The sequence below is a fragment of the Neovison vison genome, chromosome 1 (genome assembly GCF_020171115.1).
Source record: "Neovison vison isolate M4711 chromosome 1, ASM_NN_V1, whole genome shotgun sequence".
Lineage (NCBI taxonomy): Eukaryota > Metazoa > Chordata > Mammalia > Carnivora > Mustelidae > Neogale > Neogale vison.
The window spans coordinates 62999162-63021916 of NC_058091.1; the positions used below are offsets into that span (position 1 = coordinate 62999162).

The 22755-nt window shown below is 40.5% G+C and overlaps 1 protein-coding gene across 5 annotated transcripts in view; it reads left to right on the forward strand.

Annotated features, from left to right (window-relative positions):
* Positions 1-5410: 5410 nt before the first annotated feature.
* The window catches only part of REPS1 (RALBP1 associated Eps domain containing 1), an 83906-nt gene continuing 66561 nt past the window's right edge, over positions 5411-22755 (forward strand). For 3 of the 5 annotated variants that reach the window (XM_044247804.1, XM_044247813.1, XM_044247831.1), the window contains exon 1: positions 5757-6160. In XM_044247804.1, coding sequence (XP_044103739.1) covers positions 6008-6160 — 153 coding nt within the window. In that variant the 5' untranslated portion in view covers positions 5757-6007. Of the gene's footprint in view, positions 5425-5756; positions 6161-22755 lie in introns of those variants that run through there. The other 2 variants (XM_044247850.1, XM_044247822.1) reach the window with 2 other exon arrangements.

Sequence of the window (22755 nt, forward strand, 5' to 3'; positions counted from 1 at the left end):
CACTTCAAAAGGCCATTGCATACTCTCTGACATCAGCAGCTTCTGGATGATGTGATGTATAAGCAGCCCAGTGGGTCCTACGGTAAGACACTTGTATTACCAGAAAGGGAATATCTCAGTCTGGAATGATGTTACATAGATTCTAGTTGGTGATAAAAATGCTTAGACCCTCAGCTAGCATTGCCAGCTGAGGCTCTGCACACAGAAAACCAAATTTATGTCTAGAATATGCTTGATTCTGGTACAGATTAATCAACTTGTCACCACGTATCTGACTGGTCTCCCTTGAGGGTTGATGCTGCATCAGAAGCTCAACTTGGTGTTGAGCTGACACCAAGCTGAGCTGAGCTACACTCAGTTCTTGCTGGCAGGTGGACATTTGAACTTGGTAAGTGGAAACCCATCCTGTGGGGCCCACACATGCCTTCCATTGTTGCTATTTGGTTCCCAAGCCAGTGTGTCAACACCGGGGTGGCTGTTTGCAGAGGCCACCTGCCGTCAGCTAGCCAGGCCATTTCATCCCCTGGGTTGTCATGAACTCAAAGATATTCAAAGATAGTCATACTTCACACCACTTTCCATAGGTTCAACTACATGTTTTTCCATTAGACCACCTCCTTCCTGATCTTCCAAACTGCTTTCTTTCATGTCCCTGTCCTATCAGCCCAACCAGTTGCCATTCTTCTTATGGATTTAAATGTATATTCTTATCTTGGGCAATCTTCTGATACAAAGTTAATGACCAGACGCACTAAAATGAAACTCTCTCCAATGGATCTCCCCTCAATAATGTCTTTTATGATCACCCCTGAGCTGGACTAACAATCCTATTCTGAAAAAAAAAAAAAAAAAGAAGAAGAAGAAGAAGAAGAAGGCAAGCCCCAGACTGTAGTAAATACTGGCAAATCATGCATCTGACAAAGGCTTGTATCAAAAATATACAAAGAATTTTCAAAACTCAACCATAAGGAAACAAATAACCCAATAAAACACAGGAAAAGTCTTGAATAGACACTTCATCAGAGAAGATATTCAGATGGAAAACAAGCACATGAAAAGGTGCTCCATGTCATCTGTCACTGGGGAAATGCAACTTAAAATCACATCGAGAAAGTGCTGTTCATTAGAAAGACATTAGAATGGTGTGTGAGGATATAGAGAAACTAAAATTCTGTACCTTGTTTGGGGGAAGGCAAGCTGGCATAACCATTTTGGAGAAGAGTTTGGCATTTTTTAAAGTTAAACATATACTTAACATATGACCCAACCATCCCTCTCCCAGGTATTTACCCAAGAAGAAAATGAAGACTTAAGTTTGCACAAAAAACTTACATACATGTTTATAGCATCTTTATTAGTAATCACCGAAAATTGGAAACACCCAAATGTCCTTCATCTGGTGAATAGATGAACAAGCTACAATCATTCATACGATAGATTACTATGTGGCAATTTTCAAAAAATGAACCATTAAAGAAGTAAGAATGTGGAAGAATCTTAAATACATTATGTTACATGAAAAAAATCCAGATTCAAAAGGCTACCCACCACAGAATTCCATATAGGACGTTCTGGAAGAGGCAAAAGTGTAGAAGCAGAAATCAAATCAGTGGTTGCCAGGGGCTGAGTGTGGAGGCAGAGTCGAGGGGCACCGCAAAGGAATTTGGGGGGGATCACAGAGAGGCCCTGGATCTTGATGTTGGTGATGGGTACACAACTATATGCATTTGTCAAAACTCACAGAACTGTTTACCAGAAACAATGGATTTTACTGTATACAATTTATTTTAAAAGCCTAGAGATTTCCAGTTAAATGATAGTTGATGCATTTGCTGGCAGTAATCAACTATTAGATCGTTCCCTGAAAACCAGCATCTTTACATTTGTAACTATATAATATGGACCATCTGTTTTAAAATAACTTTCTCATGATGTCACTTTTTAAAATTGATATGTCTAGAAATGTATACTAGGAAAAAAAATTAGACTTGACCTCAAAGAGCATGTGTTAAATGGTATTTTTTTCCCCTTTCATACCTGGAAATACACATTTAAGGGACAGATAGAGAGAAAAATCTCTTCCATTTGTGAAACTGTCAAACTCTCCAATACCAAACCCACCCAGAATACAGAAGACAGGCTCGCCTAGAGCAGGGCTCCCCTGTGTTTATGAGCGCCTGACTCTGTGGGGGAATATGTGTTTGTTTGGAAGGACGCTCACACAACCCCTGTGCTCTTCACAAGATGAGTGATGTTGAGGACTCCTTTACGAGCTTGGGGAGTGGGTCTGGGGCTGAGGCAGTGGTTGCTGGCGACAGGGCCCATTTCGATGCTTCTAAGTAAACACTTCTGTATAGGGGTTCATGTGGTATGGGCAACTTTTTGTTCTCTGCTTGGTCTTGCTCATCAACAGGAAAATTCCCACTCTATCCTATTACATCAGGAAGGCCTCACAGAACATTGGGACCATAGAAAGAGTCCTCCACAATGTCCAGTAACTCATATGTTGTAGCCAGTTCGAGTTTAGCATCTGGCAAGGAGTAGTGGGGAAGGACAATGCATGAGGGAATCCAGGGTGCTAGCCCGGTGTCCTTGACATGTCATGACTAGGAGATCCCTAGATGGATGATCTCAAGGACAAGATCATGCAATTTTGTACTGGTCCAAAGTGCTCAATGTACCCTTGAATGTGTGAAATATGTGTTGGGATTGGGAAATAAGAACCTGCAGGTTAGAAGGACCAGGTTTATTCAAGGACTGGGAAGTGAGAGTAAAAGTCCTTATGGACTGAGAAGGAAATCTCAGAATTCCAGAACTTGGAAGGGAAACAATCCTGCAAGTATTTTATGTTGCTAAAGAGGAGTAGGGTTGAAAGTTGCTGGAATTAAGGGAGCCAAATTAGGAGATTAGAGTACTGATTTGCTCATCACATCATTAGTTCATTTGCTCATTCATTCATACAACAAATAACTCTTGGTGAGCATCATGTGCCAGATATTAGGTGTTCGAGCCACGGCAATGAGCAAGTATTTTCTGGTAAATACAGGGGTGGTAGTTGGGGAGACTTAATAAACAAGTAAGAAAAGCTCTATAAAACAGCGATTTCGGAATTGAGATTTCCTGGGGTTTTTAAATCCCAGATCCAGGCACTTAATAGCAATGTGACTTGTAAGTTATTTAACTCATTTGTGGCTCAGTTTCCTTATTTGTCCAATAAAAATACTAAGTGCCTACTTCATAGGATTGTTGTGATTAATGTGGTAATTAGCATAAAGTTTTAGAACAGTGCCTGAAACATAGTAAGCACTCAATAACTATTAAAAGTGTAAACAGATGTATACTTTAATGTCAGGTAGTGAAAAGGACTATAAAGAAAAATAATTCAGAGTTGGGGGGATAGAGCATGGTGGTAGGGCTGTTTTGCATCAGGTGTTGAGAGGAAGTTCTCTCTGGGGTAAGTGACAAATGAATAAGGACCTGAATGGTGTGAGAGAACAAGTCATGAAAAAAGTCTGTGGGAAGAGTATTTCAGGTAGCAGGAACAAAGGCCCTGGGGCAGAAAAGACCTTCAAGGCCAAGAAAGGTGGTGGAGAAAAAGATGCAGAAAAAGAAAATTTTATTTTATGTATTTGAGAGAGAGAGAGAGACAGCATGAAAGGGACAGAGGGAGAGGTAGAAACAGAGTCCACAGTAAGTCGGAGGTGGGGCTCAATCCCCTGAGCCAAATGTAGCCACTTAACCCACTGAACTACCCAGGCTCCCTGCTGAAGACTGCTGAGATCCAATCCCTAACCCACTGTGCTCCTCCTATCTACACTTTTGGAAGATAAGCCATCTGTGGGGTCTGGTTACCTACAGCAGAGGTGAGGCAACTTGAGCTTAATGGTGTGATATATATATATATATATATATATATTTTTTTTTTTTTCTATACCAAAAATGCTACTGATCAAGTTAGAAGGTATTTACTGCTCCATAGTCGTGTGTATCTATCTATATTTTAAAGAAAGGTAAAAAATTATTTAAAATAAAATATCTTGGGTGCCTGGGTGGCTCAGTTGCTAAGTGTTTGCCTTCGGCTCAGGTCATGATCCCAGAGCCCTTTATTCGAGCCCCCTGTCAGGCTCTCTGCTCAGCAGGAGGCCTGTTTCTCCCCATCCCACTACCACTGCTTGTGTTTCTCTCTCACCATCTCTCTCTGTCAAATAAATAAATAAAATCTTTAAAAAAAAAATATATATATATATATATATATATATATATATATATTTTAAAAAGGTAATAACTTTAAAAAGCCTGGAACTGTGTACTAACATCCCATTAAGGTCTGGAGTAAAATGAGTAAAGATTGACTCTATATGGCACAAATAAGACTATAAATAGCTTCATGTGAATTAAGATTTTTGTCTCCAAATGAAACAGGGCAGGTTTTGCTGCCGAAGTGCTGCAAAAAGACTTTTGGGTTTTCAGTGCTTTTTGATTCTGGAATTATGGGTAAAGGATTGGGAACCTGTAATGATTTCCTCCCATGGGCCATTTGTAGGATCAGAACTCTAAGGAGCAACACACAGAAGATAAAATAAAAACCAAAATGGAAAAAATCTGTGCAACAAAGAGCCTCAGCACTGTTTTTGAAATAATTTGTACTTGCTAAGTATAAACTCTTCTACTTGAGCTATCTTAACGACTCTCCCCTCTCAGGTGGGTGCCGATCAGAACAGTGCATGATTTTTGAAAAGGAAGAAATTGAGGGGCCAGGAGCCCCTGAGGTCAGCCCAGGGCCCACACCAGGTTACAAAGTTGATGGTATGTATCTGTGGCTCTAAGTTCCCGGTGGCCGGGACGACCTTTTACATAGAAGAAAACTTTGCCAGTTTTTCTCTCTATTCAGCAAATTTTGTTTCTCAGGTCGACACGTTTTCGAACAAGAGTGGGAGTTAAGCCTTAATGTTAGTGTCAGTATGAGAGTTCCCAGATAGACTGAATCTTCATAGCTCTTTGGAGCACATAGAAATACTGCATTTATTCTCAGTAACATCTGACATCTAGAAGGTACAAACAGATACAATAGTAATAACCTGAACAATGTTCCTCTTTCAAAGAATGTTTATTAAACCTTTAGTGTCAGAAGCTTCGAAACAATCTAAACAGCAACGGGTATGTAAGTTTCCTTGGTGTTAAGGAGCTGCTGCTGTGGGCCCCTAGTCCTCGCGTCCCCGGGGTCTCAGCTCCTCCTCTCCCTCCGCCCCCCACACCCACGAGCCGCCCGGCCTTCCGCCGCGGGGCTCCGGCCACCAGGGGGCGCTGCGGCCCCTCTCTCCCGGGAGCGGCCGAGCCAGCCCGGTGGGTGTTTCTCTCCCTCTCGCGCTCTCTCTTCCCGGCCTCACATCCGGGTCTGGAGCGCGGCCGCCGCTGTCAGTGTTGGTGCGGGCGCGTCGGGGGCCGGGCCGGGGCGCAGTAAATGGCGGCGGAGGGAGGCGGAGCGGCGGCCACGCTCAGCTGAGCCCCCGAAACTTTAGACTCGCAGCCCCACAACTTTCCGGGAAGTGCCGCCGCTGCGGGGGCGTGGACGGAAGGGGAAGCCGAGGCGGGGAGTCTTGAGGGGTGGGGGACGCTGCAGGGAGCCGGGGAGACTCGAACCCGCGGCGGGGGCGGGGGCGGAGTCCGCCCCTGCCTCGCGCCGCCGCGGCCCCCGCCTCCTTGCCCGTGCCCTCCCCTCGGCCTCCGAGCCGGAGCCCGAGCCCGAGCCGCGCGCCGAGCCGAGCCCGGGACTGCGCGGGGCCTCGCAGGCGGCGGCGCGCCGAGCCCCGTCGGGCCCCCTCCTCGCGACCTCCGGGCCCTGTTGCTCGGGCGCCCCCAGCGCGCGTGAGGCCGGGGTTGGGGCTCCCAGCTGCTTCGCGGGGCCAGGAGGAGGCCGGGCCGCGCGCAGCCCCCGCTGTCCCGGGGTCGTGGGGCCGGGTCCCAGGTTTTGCATGCGGGGCGGGGCGGCCGTGAGCCGGAGGCGAAGATGGAAGGCTTAACGCTGAGCGATGCGGAGCAGAAATACTACTCGGATCTCTTCTCCTACTGCGACATCGAGAGCACCAAGAAGGTGGCGGCCAACGGGCGGGTGCTGGAGCTATTCCGGGCCGCGCAGCTGCCCAACGACGTGGTCCTCCAGGTAACGCCGCCGCCCTCGCCTCCAGACGCGTCCTGGGCTCTGCCGGACGCCGACCGCTCGCTTCCCGGCGGCTCCGGCCTCGGGCCGTCCGCCTCCGGGAGTGGGGGGTGGGCGCCGTTTCCAGCAGCGCCGGCAGTAGGCTTGTACCCCCGGGCTGGGGCCGCAGGTGCTCGGGCGGCCCAGACTCGTGCCGCGGTCGAGGGGGAGGGGTCGCTGTTAGAGGACAAAAGTCACGCAGGGACATGGTGGGGGTTGGGGGGGGCGGACGTCTGTGTATTAAATCTGAAGAGACCAAGTCCATTATCTCTCGGCTGCCCCTCAGAATGTGTTTTTCAGCATTGGAAGAGCAACTTCAGATGAAGGATCTTGGATTGTGACCATATCTTTGAATCCTAGATCCTGGTGTGTATAACAGGACTCTTCGGTTCCTGCAGAGTCGTAAAGTTACCGGTATAGGTATTTTTTTTTTTTTTTTAAATTCTTGAATTAGCCAGCAGACGCCACAAAGAAGCAGTTTTCTTAAGGAAGCTGAATTCTTGGGGAGATCAAAAATTTGAGTAGTTTTCAAGTAGATATGTATGGAAAGAACTTGTAGTTAGTGTGGCTGATGTAAACTGGACAGTTTTCCATTGCCATTCGGTAACATTCGGTGGAACTTGTGGATTCGGGTTGGGAGATAAGTATTGAGCAGCTGGAACTCAAACGTGCATATTTGCCTAAATCCGATCTGTAGCACTAGAGGACCAAGCAGAGTAAATTTCGAGCTTTGTCTATCACATCTGTTTTTTAAAAAGGAGGTTTCCTAGAAGTTCTTATCTAGTGTATGTAGTGAACATTCTTGTTACTCTGTTTAATGATTCATGGTTGCTAGTCTATCTAAACAGCATATTGGGAACAGGTTTTAAGTTTTCATTTTTATGATGATCCAGGCCACTTACCCACATCTCCAAAACTTAAAGCCATATGCATGGGTATAATGTAGTATACTGCAGAGAGCACTGAATCAGGAGCTTTGAGGCCCGGGTCTTTGACCCCATTTTCTTGTTCACCAGCAGTGGGACTTTGGGCCAGGCACTTCCACTCTTATTAAAGTGCAGATGTGGTCATTTAAAGAGTGAGAGTCAGGCAGGTTCCTTCTAACAAAAATTCTGGAAGTATAAAAATGTCCACAAAAGTCTCTCTGTTTTAGAACTTGCCTGTGCATTAACTATGACTTAGTTGAATGAGTTCTGCTCTTTTGCATAATCTTGAATGTTTTATATTGGTTTTTTAAAAAACTTGGGAGGAGAAGTTGGGTATCTTAGATACTAACCTGTGGGAGATTCAAAATTTTGTAATATTGAAAAGGGACAGAGATTAAATGTTTTAGACTTCGGGGGCCACAGTGTCTCTCCACTATTCTTTGTTTTTGTTTTTGCAACCCTTTAAAAATGTAAAAACCATTCTTACCTCAAGGGCGCATGAAACCGGGACTGTAGTTTGCTGACCCCAGCTAAGAATGAGGTGACTTTGCTCACCTCATATGGCTTTGGAGTTAGACTTTTAGAGGTCTGGTCAGGACATGCTCATTAATGCTATTGCCCTTTTTCCTGGCAATTGAAAAACATACTTTCAAGTCATTTAGGAACTAAAATTAAGGCGAAACTTTTCAAGTTTTAGTTCCTTTATGTTTTTGGGGTGGAGAGGAGCTGAAATAAACTATTACTTTTTTTTAATGGTGCCAGAAGATTTTTGGAATTTTAGCATATTATTTAGGATAGACAAATCAGTATTAATTAACCTTTGCTTGACATATGTTTAATCAAGTTATTTTTACATTTTGCTCAGTTTTGTTAACATTTGAAAATAAATTCCGGTTGCCTTTCAATATAAAGAAAGGGCTTAAATAGCATAAATATTCAGAATTCAGTTACGAGTTAGAAGCTTTAGTACCTCCCTGAAACAAAACTCTTAGAGTAGTATATACTAAATAGTATTTTGGGTATCTTGAAGGCAGTTTACTTAAAAATCTGCCTAAGACATAAAATGTGAGACAAAAGGGGACTATGGATTTAGTTCTCTTAAGCGTGTTTGGGATTGTCCGAAAACACAGCTGCCTGTTGCTTTCTAAGTGAGGAACATTCGGGTCAACTCGAGTGTATTGAGTCAGCTACTTAACTGGGCTAGGCATTTGCAGGACATGGAAAGAGAAGTGAGAATCTCTCAAGGACCTTGTAAACTACCCGAATACACACGTGTAACATAAAATACCATGTGAATATGTAGGAGAGGTACGAAGGAGGTATGATCAGGAAAGTGTCTTTGATTTAATTGAGATGGGACTTTAAATTAGTGTGGAGTGAGGGCAGTGGGATGGAGGACTTCCCGACAGAAAACATGACGGAAGGTAGAAAGTGTAGGAGTCTTTTCAAGGAGTAGCAGATAGGTTTTGCTGAAGCTGGAGTGTGTCTTAGGGATAATGGAACACAGAATTAGAAAGAGACCATATTATATTAAGAAAGACCCTAAAGAACATGCAGAAGATTTCATATTTCAGTAGGTAGTGGAAACTTGTTGGCTTTTTTTTTTTTTTAAAGATTTTATTTATTTATTTGACAGAGACCACAAGTAGGCAGAGAGAGAGGAAGGGAGGCAGGCTCCCTGCTGAGCAGAGAACCCGATTCGAGGCTCGATCCCAGGACCCTGAGATCATGACCTGAGCCGAAGGCAGAGGCTTAACCCACTGAGCCACCCAGGTGCCCCACTTGTTGGCTTTTGACCTAAAGTGAGGAAAGGTAGAGTCAGCGGAAGGAGGCTCATGCAGTGGTCTCCTACAGTTGCAGGGTAATGGGCATCCAGATCCAGGTGACAGCTGTAGAATAGGAAACAGATCTGGATGAACAGGTCTGAGTTACTGAAGGGCTGCTGGGTAGACACTCTGTGAGGTGCTTTGTTGGATAGTGTTGAATTGAGGCCAGATTATCAAGGCTGGGTGGAGAGCTTTGAACTAATTGTAAAGGTAACAGGGAGGTGTAGTTTAAGAGAAGTGACTCATAAAAGCTGTGCTTTACAAGACTTTCAGGAGATCAGTGCAACTGGAGTTAGAGGGAAGAAGCTGGAGATGAATTTGGGGATCCATTCTCTGTTGCATTTATGAAGTGGTGAGGAACTGGGTCATGGTGCTCAAATGCAGGACTGGGGGACATTGTGGGGAGGATGATTTTGTCTCCCCGGAGGCATTTGGCACTGTCTGGAGACCTTTTTGGTTGTCGTAACTTGCAGGGAGGGAGCAGTTCTACTGGCATCTAGGGGAGAGAGGCCAGTGATGCTGCTAGACATCCTACAGTGCAAGGAGAGCCCCCACAACTAAGGTGTATCTGGGCCCAGATGTCAGCCAGTGGTTCTGAGATTGAGAAATCCTCACCTGGACTCTGGTGGTAACAGTGGGACCGAAATTGAGGCTAGAAATTAGGTAGGCTTGATGGCCTGGGTGATGCTTAGAGGGAAGAATAGAGCAAGGATTGGACTCTCTTGGACACCACTCACCACTTAGAAAAGGGGCAGAAAGAGAGCCCGATTTTAAAAAAGATTCTGGTAACTTTGATTTCCCGCCTTTTGAGGTGGTGGTGGAAGTCTCTAGGAGATAGTTGGAAACTCGTGGACATTTGTCCACACCAAGTACTTGTTCTTACAGTGAAATTCAGGTATTTGGGCATCTTCCTCTGCCTTTCTCACCCAAGTATTTCAGGGTCAGGGGATGGACAGCTGCTTACACTGTGAGCATGCGTGTACACATCAGGGCTTTGATTAATGTAGTAGCTTTCAGCATTTGTTAATAAAAATCATGAGAAGGCTGAGTCATCTGGGGGAATGAGGATAAAGAACAAAGAACAGAGGGCTGAGGACTGAAGGAGGAAGGAGCTGGCATTTATTGAGTGTGTGTTATGTGCCTTTCACTGGGCAAGTCATTTTCATGCAAGAACTCATTTGATTCTTACAAGAACCAGTGAAGTGGATATTATTTTTTATTTATTAACAGGAATGTGATAGAGAAATTAAATAATTTGTTAGTGAATAAAGCATCTCTCCTTTACCATTATTCTTTTCTACCTTTCAACTTTTTCCTTTCACTGTTCATGTGATTGGTTTGCCCATAGTTCTTCTGAAGAGCAGAGATTTAAGATTGTTTGATTTTGAGTTATGTATGGATTTCCTCTTTGCATAGTGAATAGTTATATGTATGCTGCTGTCTTGAGGCACAGCCACTTAAGAGAAATAGGAAGAAGATCTTGTAGTTGGTATCCTGTGCATACAGAGATACAATTTACATTACAACTGTCAGACAGACATTTTGAAGTATATTCATTACACTGGTTTTGGAATAGTCGAGTAAGACTGGTGCTGAGTGTGAAGGTTTGTTTTGGAGACAGTGTGTCAACAGACAAAGTGAATGAACTAAAGCTTTATAGAATTGTGCTCCACAGGAGAGGGGAACAGGACTGGGCGGAGAAAAATTTGGTTCATAGAATTTAATCATGAGGAATTTTGCCCTTTGCTGAGCAAAGAATAAATATTTATTGACTTAACAATCAGAAGTAATTTATTTTTTTAAGATTATGGAAAGTATGCTACTACATTAATGAGTATGTTTTCTTAGCTTTTACTTAAAGCCTCCATTTGGGGAAATATTTTAAAACTTCATATAGACTTTGCATAACAGCTTGATAAAAGGTTCTAGTACTAACAGTTCTTTCATTGAAGGTTATAACCAATGTACCCCTATTCATGAAGCTCAAGAAATCTTTAAGGTCATTTGTGTTGAACAACATCTTGGTAGAATATTTGAATAACACATTAATTTAATGGGTGAAAAATGACAACAGTGAAATAGAAACCATTTTGTCTTTCTAATTTTGTTCAATTATAAGATCTACTCATTAGTGATAATATTAAAATAGGGAAGCAGAGTTTCATTTGTTATTGAAAGTTATAAAGGTAATACAAGTAAATGTCAGGTTTGTTATTTTGGGGTAGTGATTTCTTATTTGTAATTTCTGAATCACTAAAATAATTATAACAAACTACAAAAATCTTGCCTTTAATCAGACACTTTCTGTACATGATTGAAAAACAGCATACTGTTAGTGAGAGAAGTCCTACTTAATGGCTTTTTGTAGTGTCATACTTACTTTTTAAGTTTATTTTTCCTATATCATATTATGCTAGTTTTAGTCTTTTAAATTAATAGTCTAGAGTTAGAGTCTCAGTATTTGGGGAGCTCATGCTTAGGATTTTGATGGAGCTGTAAGAGAGAGGCTGGTAATAAGGAGCACTAAACATGGGAGGCAAATTCTGGTCCTGTCTTTAGCTAGCCTTGTGACTTGAACAGATCACTTAATGTCTTGGATTTTTCTTCTCACAGCCTGAAGTGATTGGATTGGGTTTTTCAAAGGTGTTATAGTGTCAAAATGGGCCTTGTGTTGTAGTGTCAAAATGGCCCTTCTAGCCAGCCACACCTTTAAGAACAGAACACAGTCTTGAAATTAGTTGCTCCATGGTTTTAACACATTACTTTGTTACATTCTTTTGAAGAGAATCTCAGCCTGGAATGCTGAAATGACTATATGTGTATATATACATGAGTGTATATACACAGACGCGCACACACACACGAGCAGGAACTAATTAAAGGGTTGTAAGGTCCGTGGTTCCTAATTCTTCAGCTATTTGGCCAGTGAAAATTTGACATGGGTGATAAGACTTGACATTTCTCGTTTTCCTTCATGTATGTTTCATTTTCTATAGCCTTTCCTGTGATAGATTTAAATCTTCATTCATCTTTTCCCTCCTTTACTTCTATATAAAGAATCCATGTCTGGTGGGTTGTATATATAGGCATGACATAAAAATCAGGACATAATAACTTTGGCTCAGAAATCTTTTTTTAAGTTCATACCGTACACTAAGTTTCATTGAGATTTAGTAGATTATAGGACTTAGGTCTTAAAAAATACTATATATATTTTAAGATTTTATTTATTTATTTGGGAGGACAAGATAGAGAACACAAGGTGCGGTTGGGGGGACAGAAGGAGAGGCAGAAACAGACTTCCCACTGCACAGGGAGCCCTAGGTGGGGTCCAGTCCTCGGACTCCAGGATCATGATCTGAGCTGAAGGCATACATTTAACTGACTGAGCCACCCAGGCATCCCCCCAAAATATTGTATCTTTATTTCAAGAACTGACTTCTTGTTGAATTTGAGTCTACCTTGTTAAATGATGAAGCCATTTATTAGATTATTTATCTTCTGACGTTTTTGGATTGCAGTTTCCTTTGAATTTCTGGTGCACATACTAGACATCTGCTTAGAAAACACAGTTCACAAAATTGTGCCTATAATTGGAGGTTGCTAGCCTTCCCCCAGTTTAGTCAAGCACATCCCATGAACCTCTATATTAAAGTTTTGAAGAAGAGCGGACCTGTGAAGTGCTAAATGTAACATCTTTCTTAAGTCAGTTTTATATATTTTCATTACTACTTCTTGATGGCCACTATTTAATATACACCTGTATGTGTGTGTGTATATATGTGTGTGTGTGTGTGTATTTTTATTCAGGGGTGTGTGTCTACAGCAGTGGTAAAAACTCAGAAATCTTTCCTGCCTTCATGGATTATGTTAATGTTAACATTAATGTTGATGTTAAAAGAACTGTGTATGGTTAATATAAAATCATTGCACACTCCAGGGACCTACTTAGTTGTAAGGGAAGGTTCCTCTGAGGAGACATGGACAGAGATAAGGGAGAGAGAATGAGATGTTTCACAGAGAGGGAAAGCACGTGAAGGGCCTGAAGCTTGAAGGGCTTAATGTGCCTGGGGAAATGAGAAGCTGGAGCACCTTGATGGGGGTGCATGGACATGGTAGAGACTACATACTGCAGGGCCTTGTACACAGCGATGAGGAGTTTGGGTATGAAATTATGAAGAGTTTTTATTAAGAGAGTAGCATCATCTGAATTACATTTTTTTAAAGATTACCCTGCTGTGTAGAGAAGAGAATACGGGACAAACAGATTGGCAGTGGATATGCAGTAACTCAGATAGGAGATGATGATGTCTTAGATTAGTGAAGTGGCAATGGGATTGAGAGGAGAGGACATATTTCAGATTTTTTGAGGCAGCATAACTAGGAGGACATGATAATGGATTGGGTAATGAGCATAAGGGAGAGAAGGGAGAACTCAAGAGATACTGCTGGAAGTCACCATTATCGAATGGATAGAAGAGAGGCTTTTTTGTTTTGTTTTGTTTTGTTTTCTGGTGGAGAGGTAATGGTAAATTCAGAAGTTTTTTTGTTTGTTTTTTTTAGTCATAGGTTCTCAGAGAGGATCAGAGATATTTGGTTTGGAGATGTCAGTTTCAAGATTACCAATATATTATTAGTGATACTTAAAAGCCATGAAAAAATCAGGGAGGACAAGAAGCAAGAGACTATAGAGAGGAAAGAAGGATTGACTAGAAGTAGAACCTGAGGAGTGCAGCACATTTCTAAGTTGGGGAAACTGGAGGGCCTCTAGAAAGGAGGCTAAGAAGGACAGAGTGGTTGTAGGGAAATTAGGGATGTATATTGGATTATGTCATGGATCCTAAGTAATGTGAGTTATTTCAAGAAAAGAATATTAACTGTATTGAGTTTGGCCCAGGGGTTGAGAAGATGTGGGCAGAAATATGGCTGTTGGTTTGGTAGTCTAAAGGTCATCAGTAACTTTGATGAGCCAGTTTCATGGACTGGTAGAGGTGGAAGCCAGATTAGAGTGACTTAAGGGAAACCGGATGGCCCAGGAATTAGGGATAGGGTGTGTAGATAGCTTTTTAAAGATGTTTGCAGATGGAAGAAAATAGACAAGGGGTAGAAGCTGGAGGTATATGAGGATATAAAGGAATTCTCTTTTTGTTACTTTTTTGAGTATTAAAAATACTGCAGCATGATTTCAGTTGTTAAGATTAACAAGGGAAGAAAGGAAGATGAGGAGAGAGAGTATTGAAAAAGCCAAGATTGTTCTGAATCCTGACTGTACAGGATGGTCTTAACAGAAGAGGGATCCCTTCCTCAATTTTGAAAGGGGAGAAGGAGGAAGAGCATGGATATAGAACTAAGTAAGTACATAGGTTCAGTAGAGGAAAATTAGGACAGTCTAGCCTCATAGTTTCTACTTTTTTTTACAAACTCAGGCAAGATTAGCAGTTTAGTAGTGGGAACAGTCTGAATATGAAAGTAACAAAAATCTATTTACAGTAGCATCAAAAAGAATAAATATTTAGGAACAAATTTAACAAAAGATGAGGCACCTGGATGACTCAGCTGGTAGAGCATGCAACTCTTGATCTCGGGGTTGTAAGTTCGAGCCCCACAATGAATATAGAGATTACTTAAAAATAAAATCTCTTTTAAAAAAGCACCAAAATTTTTATACTACAGACATTACTAAGAGATACTGAAGATTTAAATAAATAAGAAGGGGTGCCTGGGTGGCACTGTTGGTTAAGTATCCAGTTTATGGTTTCAGCACAGTTCCCAATCTCAGGCCTGGGAGATGAAGCCCCGCATTGTGCTCGATGCTGATTGCGGAGTGTGTTTGAGTATCTCTCCCTCTCCCTCCGCCCTCCTGCTCTTGCTTTCTCTCTCTCAAATAAATAAATAAATCTGTAAATAAATAAATGGGGACATAGTCTGTGTTCATAGGTTGGAAGATTGATGTTGTTAAGATGGCAGTTGTCCCCAAACTTAACTGTAGATACAGTAGAATCCCTATTAAAATCCTACTAGATATTTTTGTAGAAGTTGTAAAGCAGAGCCTAAAATTTATAAGGAAATACAAAGGACCCAGAGTAGCCTAAACAATTTTGAAAACATAAAATAGGAGATTTGCCCTACCTAATTTTAAAATTTACTGTAATCTACTGTAATCAAGACAGTGTGGTTGGAATAAGACTAATAAGCATGAGGGACACCTGGGTGGCTAGGTCAGTTAAGTGTCTGCCTTTGGCTCCGGTCATAGTCCCAGGGTCCTGGGATCCAGTCCTGCTTCTGGCTCCTTGTTCAGTGGGGAGCCAGCATCTCCCTCTGCCTGCCTCTCTCTCTCTCCCTCTGTATGAAAAAGAAATAAAAATATTTTTTAAAAATGAAACTGTTGCCCATCAGAAAAAAATTTTTGAAAAAAGACTAAGCACAAAAATTAATAGAACAGAAATGAGAGTCCAGAAATGAACCCTTATTTATGATTACCTGGTTATTTAAAAAGTTCTAGGACAGTTTAATGAGGGAAGTATAGTCTTTTCAACAAATGGTGCTTGGACAATTAGATATCTTTATGTTTTAAAAAAATGGACTTGGACATATTATTGTATATACTTCACACCATACACAAAAATTTTTTCAGAATAGATCATAGACTTAATTATAAAATCTAAAACTGTAAATTCTAGGAGACATTAGAGAAAATCTTTATGGCCTTGTGTTAGGCAGAGTTCTTAGATGACACCAAAAGCATGAATCATAAAAGAAAATACTGACAAATTAGACTTCATTAAAATGTTTAAAAACTTCAGCACCTCAGAGGTTACTTAAGAAAGTAAAAAGACAAGCCACAGATTGGCACAAAGTAGTTGCATATTACAAACACTGTAAAGGTCTTTAATCTAGAATATATATATATATATATAAATTTTACAACCTGTAATAAAGGGAAAAAACCAATAAAAATGAGCAAAAGATTTTAATGGGTATTTCACCAAAGGAGACAGTGTAAATGGCCAATAAGCATATGAAAAGGTGTTCAACATCATTAGTCATTAAGGAAATTCAGATTAAACCACAATGATGCTATCACACCCACCAGAATGACTATAATTAAAAAGACTGACATTACATGGTATTGTGGAGAAACTGGAACCCTTCTGCACTGCCCTTGGAAATGTAAAAGGTATAGCCATTTTGGAAAACAGTTTGGCTGTTTCTTAAAAAGTTACACATAAGCTTATCATATGAATTAGCAGTTCCACTCAAAGGGATCTACTCAAAAGAAATGAAAATGCTGCTGCCTTCGGCTCAGGTCATGATCTCAGGGTCTTGGGATCAAGCCCCACACCGGGCTCTCTGCTCAGCAGGGAGCCTGCTTCCTCCTCTCTCTCTGCCTGCCTCTCTGCCTACTTGTGATCTCTCTCTGTCAAATAAATAAATAAAATCTTTAAAAAAAAGAAATGAAAACGTCTACAAATGAAGAATTGTAAATGTCTGTTAGCAGCCTTATTCATTGCAGTCAAAAATTGGAAAGCAGTCTAGCTGCCCATCATATGATGAATGGGTAAACAAAACATGGTATATCCATATAGTGAAACATGATTCTGTAAAAAAAAAAAAAAGGAACAAATTACAAAATACTACAGCAAAGATTGATGTCAAAAACATGGTAAGTGATAGAAACCAGATACAAAGGAATATGTGCCTATACAGAATAGTGGTTACCTAAGGTCAGGGTAGGAGTGGAAACACTGGAGGAAAATGGGGTGATGGTAAAGTTCTGACATTGGGTTGTGATGATGATGCACGACTCCATGAATTTTCTTAAAATTCAGTGAATCATGCACTTACCCATGGTTATATTTTATGGTATATAAAGTATACCTCAAAACTGCAAATTTTTTTGAAAACAGTTTTGCAGGATGAGGGAAATGTATGAAGTAGTCACCTTGGAGGATGTGAAGGTAGGATGAGAATAAAGGACCATCTACTGTCTGCAAAATACAGTTCTAATTCCAAAACCTCAGTATCAGCACCAGTATTGGAATAATAATTCTGGCTTACATTTATTCACTGTTTTCTGTGTGCTGGCTCTGCCTGCCTTATATGTACTGGATTTTTTACTTTGTACATTATTTAATAGGTTTAGAAGGGGCTGAAAAAGTTGTGACTTAAAATGAATTAAGACCAGTTTCACATGATGTGATGAGCACTGGGTGTTAAATGCAACTGATGAATTATTGAACACTACATCTGAAACTAATGATATACTATATTTTGGCTAATTGAATTTAAGTTAAAAGCAGTTTCTGTTGGCTGTGAGTGTTATGCTGAATTTATAGACACTTAATTCAGATATCCTAATTTTTTGGAAAATCGCAGAAACAATGCTCCAAAATAATCTGAGTTTGAGATAATCGTACTTTCTAAGTCATAATTTAATCAAATAGTAGTTTTAATCTACAGGAAGCACTACTTCCGGTTGTCTTCTATTAAAATAATCACTGTTGGGACTCTTGGTCTCCACTCAGGCCATAATCTCAGTGTCCTGGGATGGAGTCCTGACTCGGTCTGGAGCTCAGTGCCGACTCTGGTTAAGATTTTCTCTTCTTTTCCCACTGCCTCTCACAGTCCCTTCCCTGCATGTGTGCACATGCACATTCTCTTCCTGTTTCTCTCTCTTTCTTTTTAAGATTTTATTTATTTCGGAGAGAGAGAGTGAGTGAGAGCACAAGCTAGGGGAGAGACAGGGAGAAGCAGACTCCCTCCTGAGCAGGTTGCTCTATCCCAGGACGCTGGGATCATGACCCAAGCCAAATGCAGATGCACAACCAACTGAGCCACCCAGGCATCCCCCTCTTGCTCGCTCGCTCTCAAATAAATTAATCTTAAAAAAAAATAAAATAAATAATCAGTGTCATGAATCTTTTAGTAGGCTAAAATCTTTTTTTTTTTTTTTTAAGACTTTATTTATTTGTCGAAGAGAGAGTGAGAGCACAGGCAGGGGGAACAGTTGGCAGAGGGAGAAGCAGTCACCCAGCTGAGCAAGGAGCCCGATGTGAAACTCAATCCAACACCCTGGGATCATGACCTGAGCAGATGCTTGACTGAGCACCCAGGTGTTCCATTGACTAAAAGCTTTTAATGTTACTTTGAAGCGCTGATTTGGTGTCTTTGTGTTTCTGAATTTTTGTATCCAGGCTGAGTTTGCATAAGTAGATATGAGACCCAATCCACACAATCGGATGATATACTGTGTTGGATGAAAAATAGCTCAAAATACTGTTCTTAGAGTGATTATTGCTTCTTGTCCATGGATAATTATGTCAAATGTTGTATGTAGAAATAGATATCTCTATATCCTTGGAAAGAGAAATTTTTGGCCAGAAACTAAGTATTATTGATTTTTCTTCATGTCTCATTTATGACTAGAAGGATCAGAGGTTTGTTTAAACTCAAGTGTTAATTGATACTGTATTTTTTAATAGTTGATTTAGAAGAGTTCATATTTGGAGCACCTGCGTGGCTCAGTTGGTTAAGCATCTGGTTCTTGATTTCAGCTCAGGCCATGATCTCAGGCATGTAGGATAGAGCCCCCCCCTTCAGGCTCTGCTGGGCTTGCAGCCTGCTTAAGATTCTCCCTCTCCTTCTGTCTGCCCCTCCCCCTTCTTCTCTCTCTCCCCGTCTTAAAAAAAAAAAGAATTTGTATTTTTTAGGGCACTTAATTGTATTTCATAGAAAAATATTTAATTGTAACACTTTTACAATAGTCTATGTCAACAAGTATTGAGTACAGTATAGTCAAAATAGGAATGTGACGATTCTAGATTTGAATCTCTACTTGGTACTTATTAACTCTCTTACCCTGAACAAGTAACTTAACCTCTCTTGAAGACTCCCATTTCCTCATTTGTAGACTGAGGATAATACCAGATAATATCAGAAGTTTTCATAATACCAAAGTGAAGTGTAAACATGCAGCAAAGTACCTGGTTCTAAGAGGGTGATCAAATAAGTTTCATGCAGACAAGCTCTGCTTTATGAGAATACTCAAAATTTATAGGATCTTGGCTTTAATAGCAAAAATCTCTCCATATTTCTTCTAAGCCTAGATTTATATCTTTTATTATTTTTGTTGCATGAAGTTAATAATAACTGCCCCCAATCCTTTGATCCTATCAGTAATGCCATTTGTTTCACCCTTTTACTATGGAATTAGAGGATTTGTCCTCCTGAAATGCAGTGTACCACCAAAAACGATAATAAAGGATGATTTTAATGTTTATGTAGCTTACAGAATGGTGGTAACCATTAACAAATAGAGAAGTGAGGAGGATTCTATAGTTTTGTGGGGAGACATTGTGCTGAATTTTGGATGTGCTCAGTGAGATGCCATGCTCAGTCCATCTGTGTTAGCAAGATTCCGTGGGGATTTCAAAGCTTGAGAGTAAGTAACAGCTGGGTAGCCTTAAAGCTTGTGCAGACTTGATGGTGGTTTCTGAATGAGGCCATTCACTGACAATGAAGATTGCAGACTTCATTATATTTGAAATGTTCTTTCACGGTCAATGGTAAATTGCAGTGTTGTCATAGAGATTTAGGTATTTTCACTTAAGACCTCAGAGTTTTTTTGAAATATTCTTGAGACCATTAGCAAGGCAAGGTGGATGTGGAAGTATAACACTTCCCTGAAATTAGGATAGCCTCCAAAAATTTGAACCTTGGATGTTGGGTAAACCCAGAAGCATTTGCATGTTTAATTTAAGGGGTTTGCTAGCTATTTGCAGGCAGTCCCCACAGTCATCCATACATAGTGTGATTGCATCTTAGCTGAGGAGTGACTCTTGGAGCTAGAATAGTCAAGCCTACAAGTTGCCATCAGCATCTCATTGCAGCTTTGTGGTTCTTGTTTAACACAGGATCTCATTTAATCCTTATAATAAGCCTGTCAGGTATTGTTATTCCCATTTCATTAATAAGAAGATGTATGATTTTATGTTACTCTAGAATTAATGAATTCGTAAAGATTTGTGAACAAATTCCTTGAAGGTCAGTAACCCTGTAGCTGTAGCATTGCTATACCATTTTATTTAGGGGATGGTACTATTGAATCCTGCTCACTGTATATTCAAAATATATTTTTTTCCTATTTACTATTCTATAATAACATTATTCATTAATTCAGGAATCACTATTAAACACCAGTGTATGCATCCATGGCACTGAGTGTTTAGAGCTGAGTGAAAGAGACCTGGCTCCTGCCCTTCTGGTAAACTTAAATCTTTTCTCCTAAGCTCCAACACTCTAACAGGGTAACTGTTCCTGTTGAGTTCATGATCGTATCCCAGACACATTTTGGGGTAAATATTTGTTGAATGAATATTTATTGAATGAGCGAGCATAAATTTATCTTTTTTTTTTTTTAAGTATTTTTGCTTATCACTAACTTTAATACTATAATAATAATAATAAAATAATAACAATATAACACATACTGTTGTGTAGTGCCGACTATATGCCAGCTACTGTTTCACCCCTTTACTAGTATTAATTCATTTAATTCTCAATGTGGGTACAGTTTATAATCCCTGTTTTTAAAATGAAGACACGGAAAGGGTAAGTAACTTCTCCAAGATCACACAGCTGGTAAATGGTAGTTAAGATTTAAGTAGTCCTGTTTGTAAGCACTATGTTCTACTTTCTAAGTATTATATGATTAAAACTTATTATCTCACTTCCATGTTCATGTCTTTGACTTCTAACATATCTAAAATACTCTAAATCCCCACATTTCTTCTTTGAAACTACTTGACTTTTACAGACCATGTTGAGAGGCCCATACGTGCTTGCAGTTGGCCCCTAGTAGTGTGAGTCCATTCAGAATCTAACAGCTGCAAGTCCTCTTTGCCTATGTCCTTCAGGCAGATGTCTTCAAATGTTTTGCAAATAAAACTTAAAAAAGGTTCTTATGCTACATTTATTTATTTTTATTTTTTTTAAGATTTTATTTATTTATTTGATAGAGAGAGATCACAAGTAGATGGAGAGGCAGGCAGAGAGAGAGAGGGGGAAGCAGGCTCCCTGCTGAGCAGAAAGCCCAATGCGGGACTCAATCCCAGGACCCTGAGATCATGACCTGAGCCGAAGGCAACGGCTTAACCCACTGAGCCACCCAGGCGCCCCTGCTACATTTATTTAGATAACTGATTATTTTTAGTAGTCTGCTAAGTTTATTAATAATTTTATTAAAATAAAGGGATATGGGATGCCTGGGTGGCTAAGTCAGTTAAGAGTCTGTCTTCGGCTCGGGTCAGATCGTAGGGTCCTGGGATCAAGTTCCGCATCGGGTTCCTTGACCATCGGGGAGCCTGCTTCTCCTTGTGCCTGCCTGCTATTCCCTCTGCCTATCTCATCTCAAATAAATAAAAATTTTTAAAAAAATAAAGGGATACAATTCAAAACGATTTTTACGTGAAACATTTATATAAAAACAAAGAACATCGTAATAGATCGTTTTATTTGCTAAAGCAAAGTTAGTCAAGATCTCCTCTAAAGTGAGTTCATTCATCTCACCTTTTTGAGGTCCTGCTTATTAGCTAAAGAGGACTGAAACTTGGGAGAAAGTTCATGAAAACATGGTTTGGATCTCCTTAAAACAGAAGCAGTGGCTTATGCCATAGATATGAAAAAGATCAGCCAGGATGACTTTGTAGAGTACAAGAAAGGTAATGAGGAAGCCTGTGGTAGCTGCTTAGGGCGTTGGAGGGAAATGAGCAAAGGAGCAAGGAAATAAAAGAGTAGTCTGTCACATGCTACAAAACTTAGTATTGGGTTTCACGGAGGTCTAAGAGTGGGAGTCAGATTACTTGCTGACAAGTTTGTGTATTACTTTCAAAAATATTTTTTGATTTAGACTTTTGGTTAACTCTGTCTGGATTTTTCTTGTACATTCTCCACGTTGTTACTGAGATTTTATTTATTCTTCCTTGGTATCCAGAACAAATCTTTTTCATGATTAGTTCATTTCTATATTGAGATAAGATGCAAACTAACTCATTTTTTAAAAAGATGTATTTGTTTATTTACTTATTTGACAGAAAGATAGAGAGCACAAGTAGGCAGTACGGCAGGCAGAGGGAGCAGGCTCTCTGTGGAGCAGGGAGCCTGATGCAGGACCCGATCCCAGGACTCTGGGAGCATGACCTGAGCCAAAGGCAGCCGCTTAACCGACTGAGCGACTCCCAGGTGCCCCAGACTAACTCATCTCTTAAAGTCCTTTGGTTTCCTTTATAATCTTTATCCCAAACATAATATAATACTTATCTAAGTAATCTGAGTCATCAAGAACATCTCTGTAATGTTCTATTGTCTTCCATGGAACTAGAGACATATTTGCAATAATAATTCAGAAACTTTATAATATACTACTGCTGCTTTGTTTTGTTTTGCTTTAATTTGACATCCTGCTTCTTAATTTTCCCTAATTATCCCAACAAGATAATCCTCCTGTAGTTTTCCCACACTGTTCTATATGTTTGCATTTGCATACAACTTGTATACAGCCTCCTGTTCATGTGTATATCTTTTGCTTGAAGAATGGCAAGCAACTTGAGAGCAAATATTAATTTATTCTTATTTGTTTCCCTCACATCCCTGTTCATGATAGGCATCCGAAACCTCCTGCACTAGTTAATTGGCACTTCAGGCCTTCATTTGTCATCAGTACATTGATGGGTCCTAGCCTAATGTCATGATTTTACCATACTACTTTAAAAATTTCGAACAACAAGGATTTCTTTGAATTTCTTTGAAT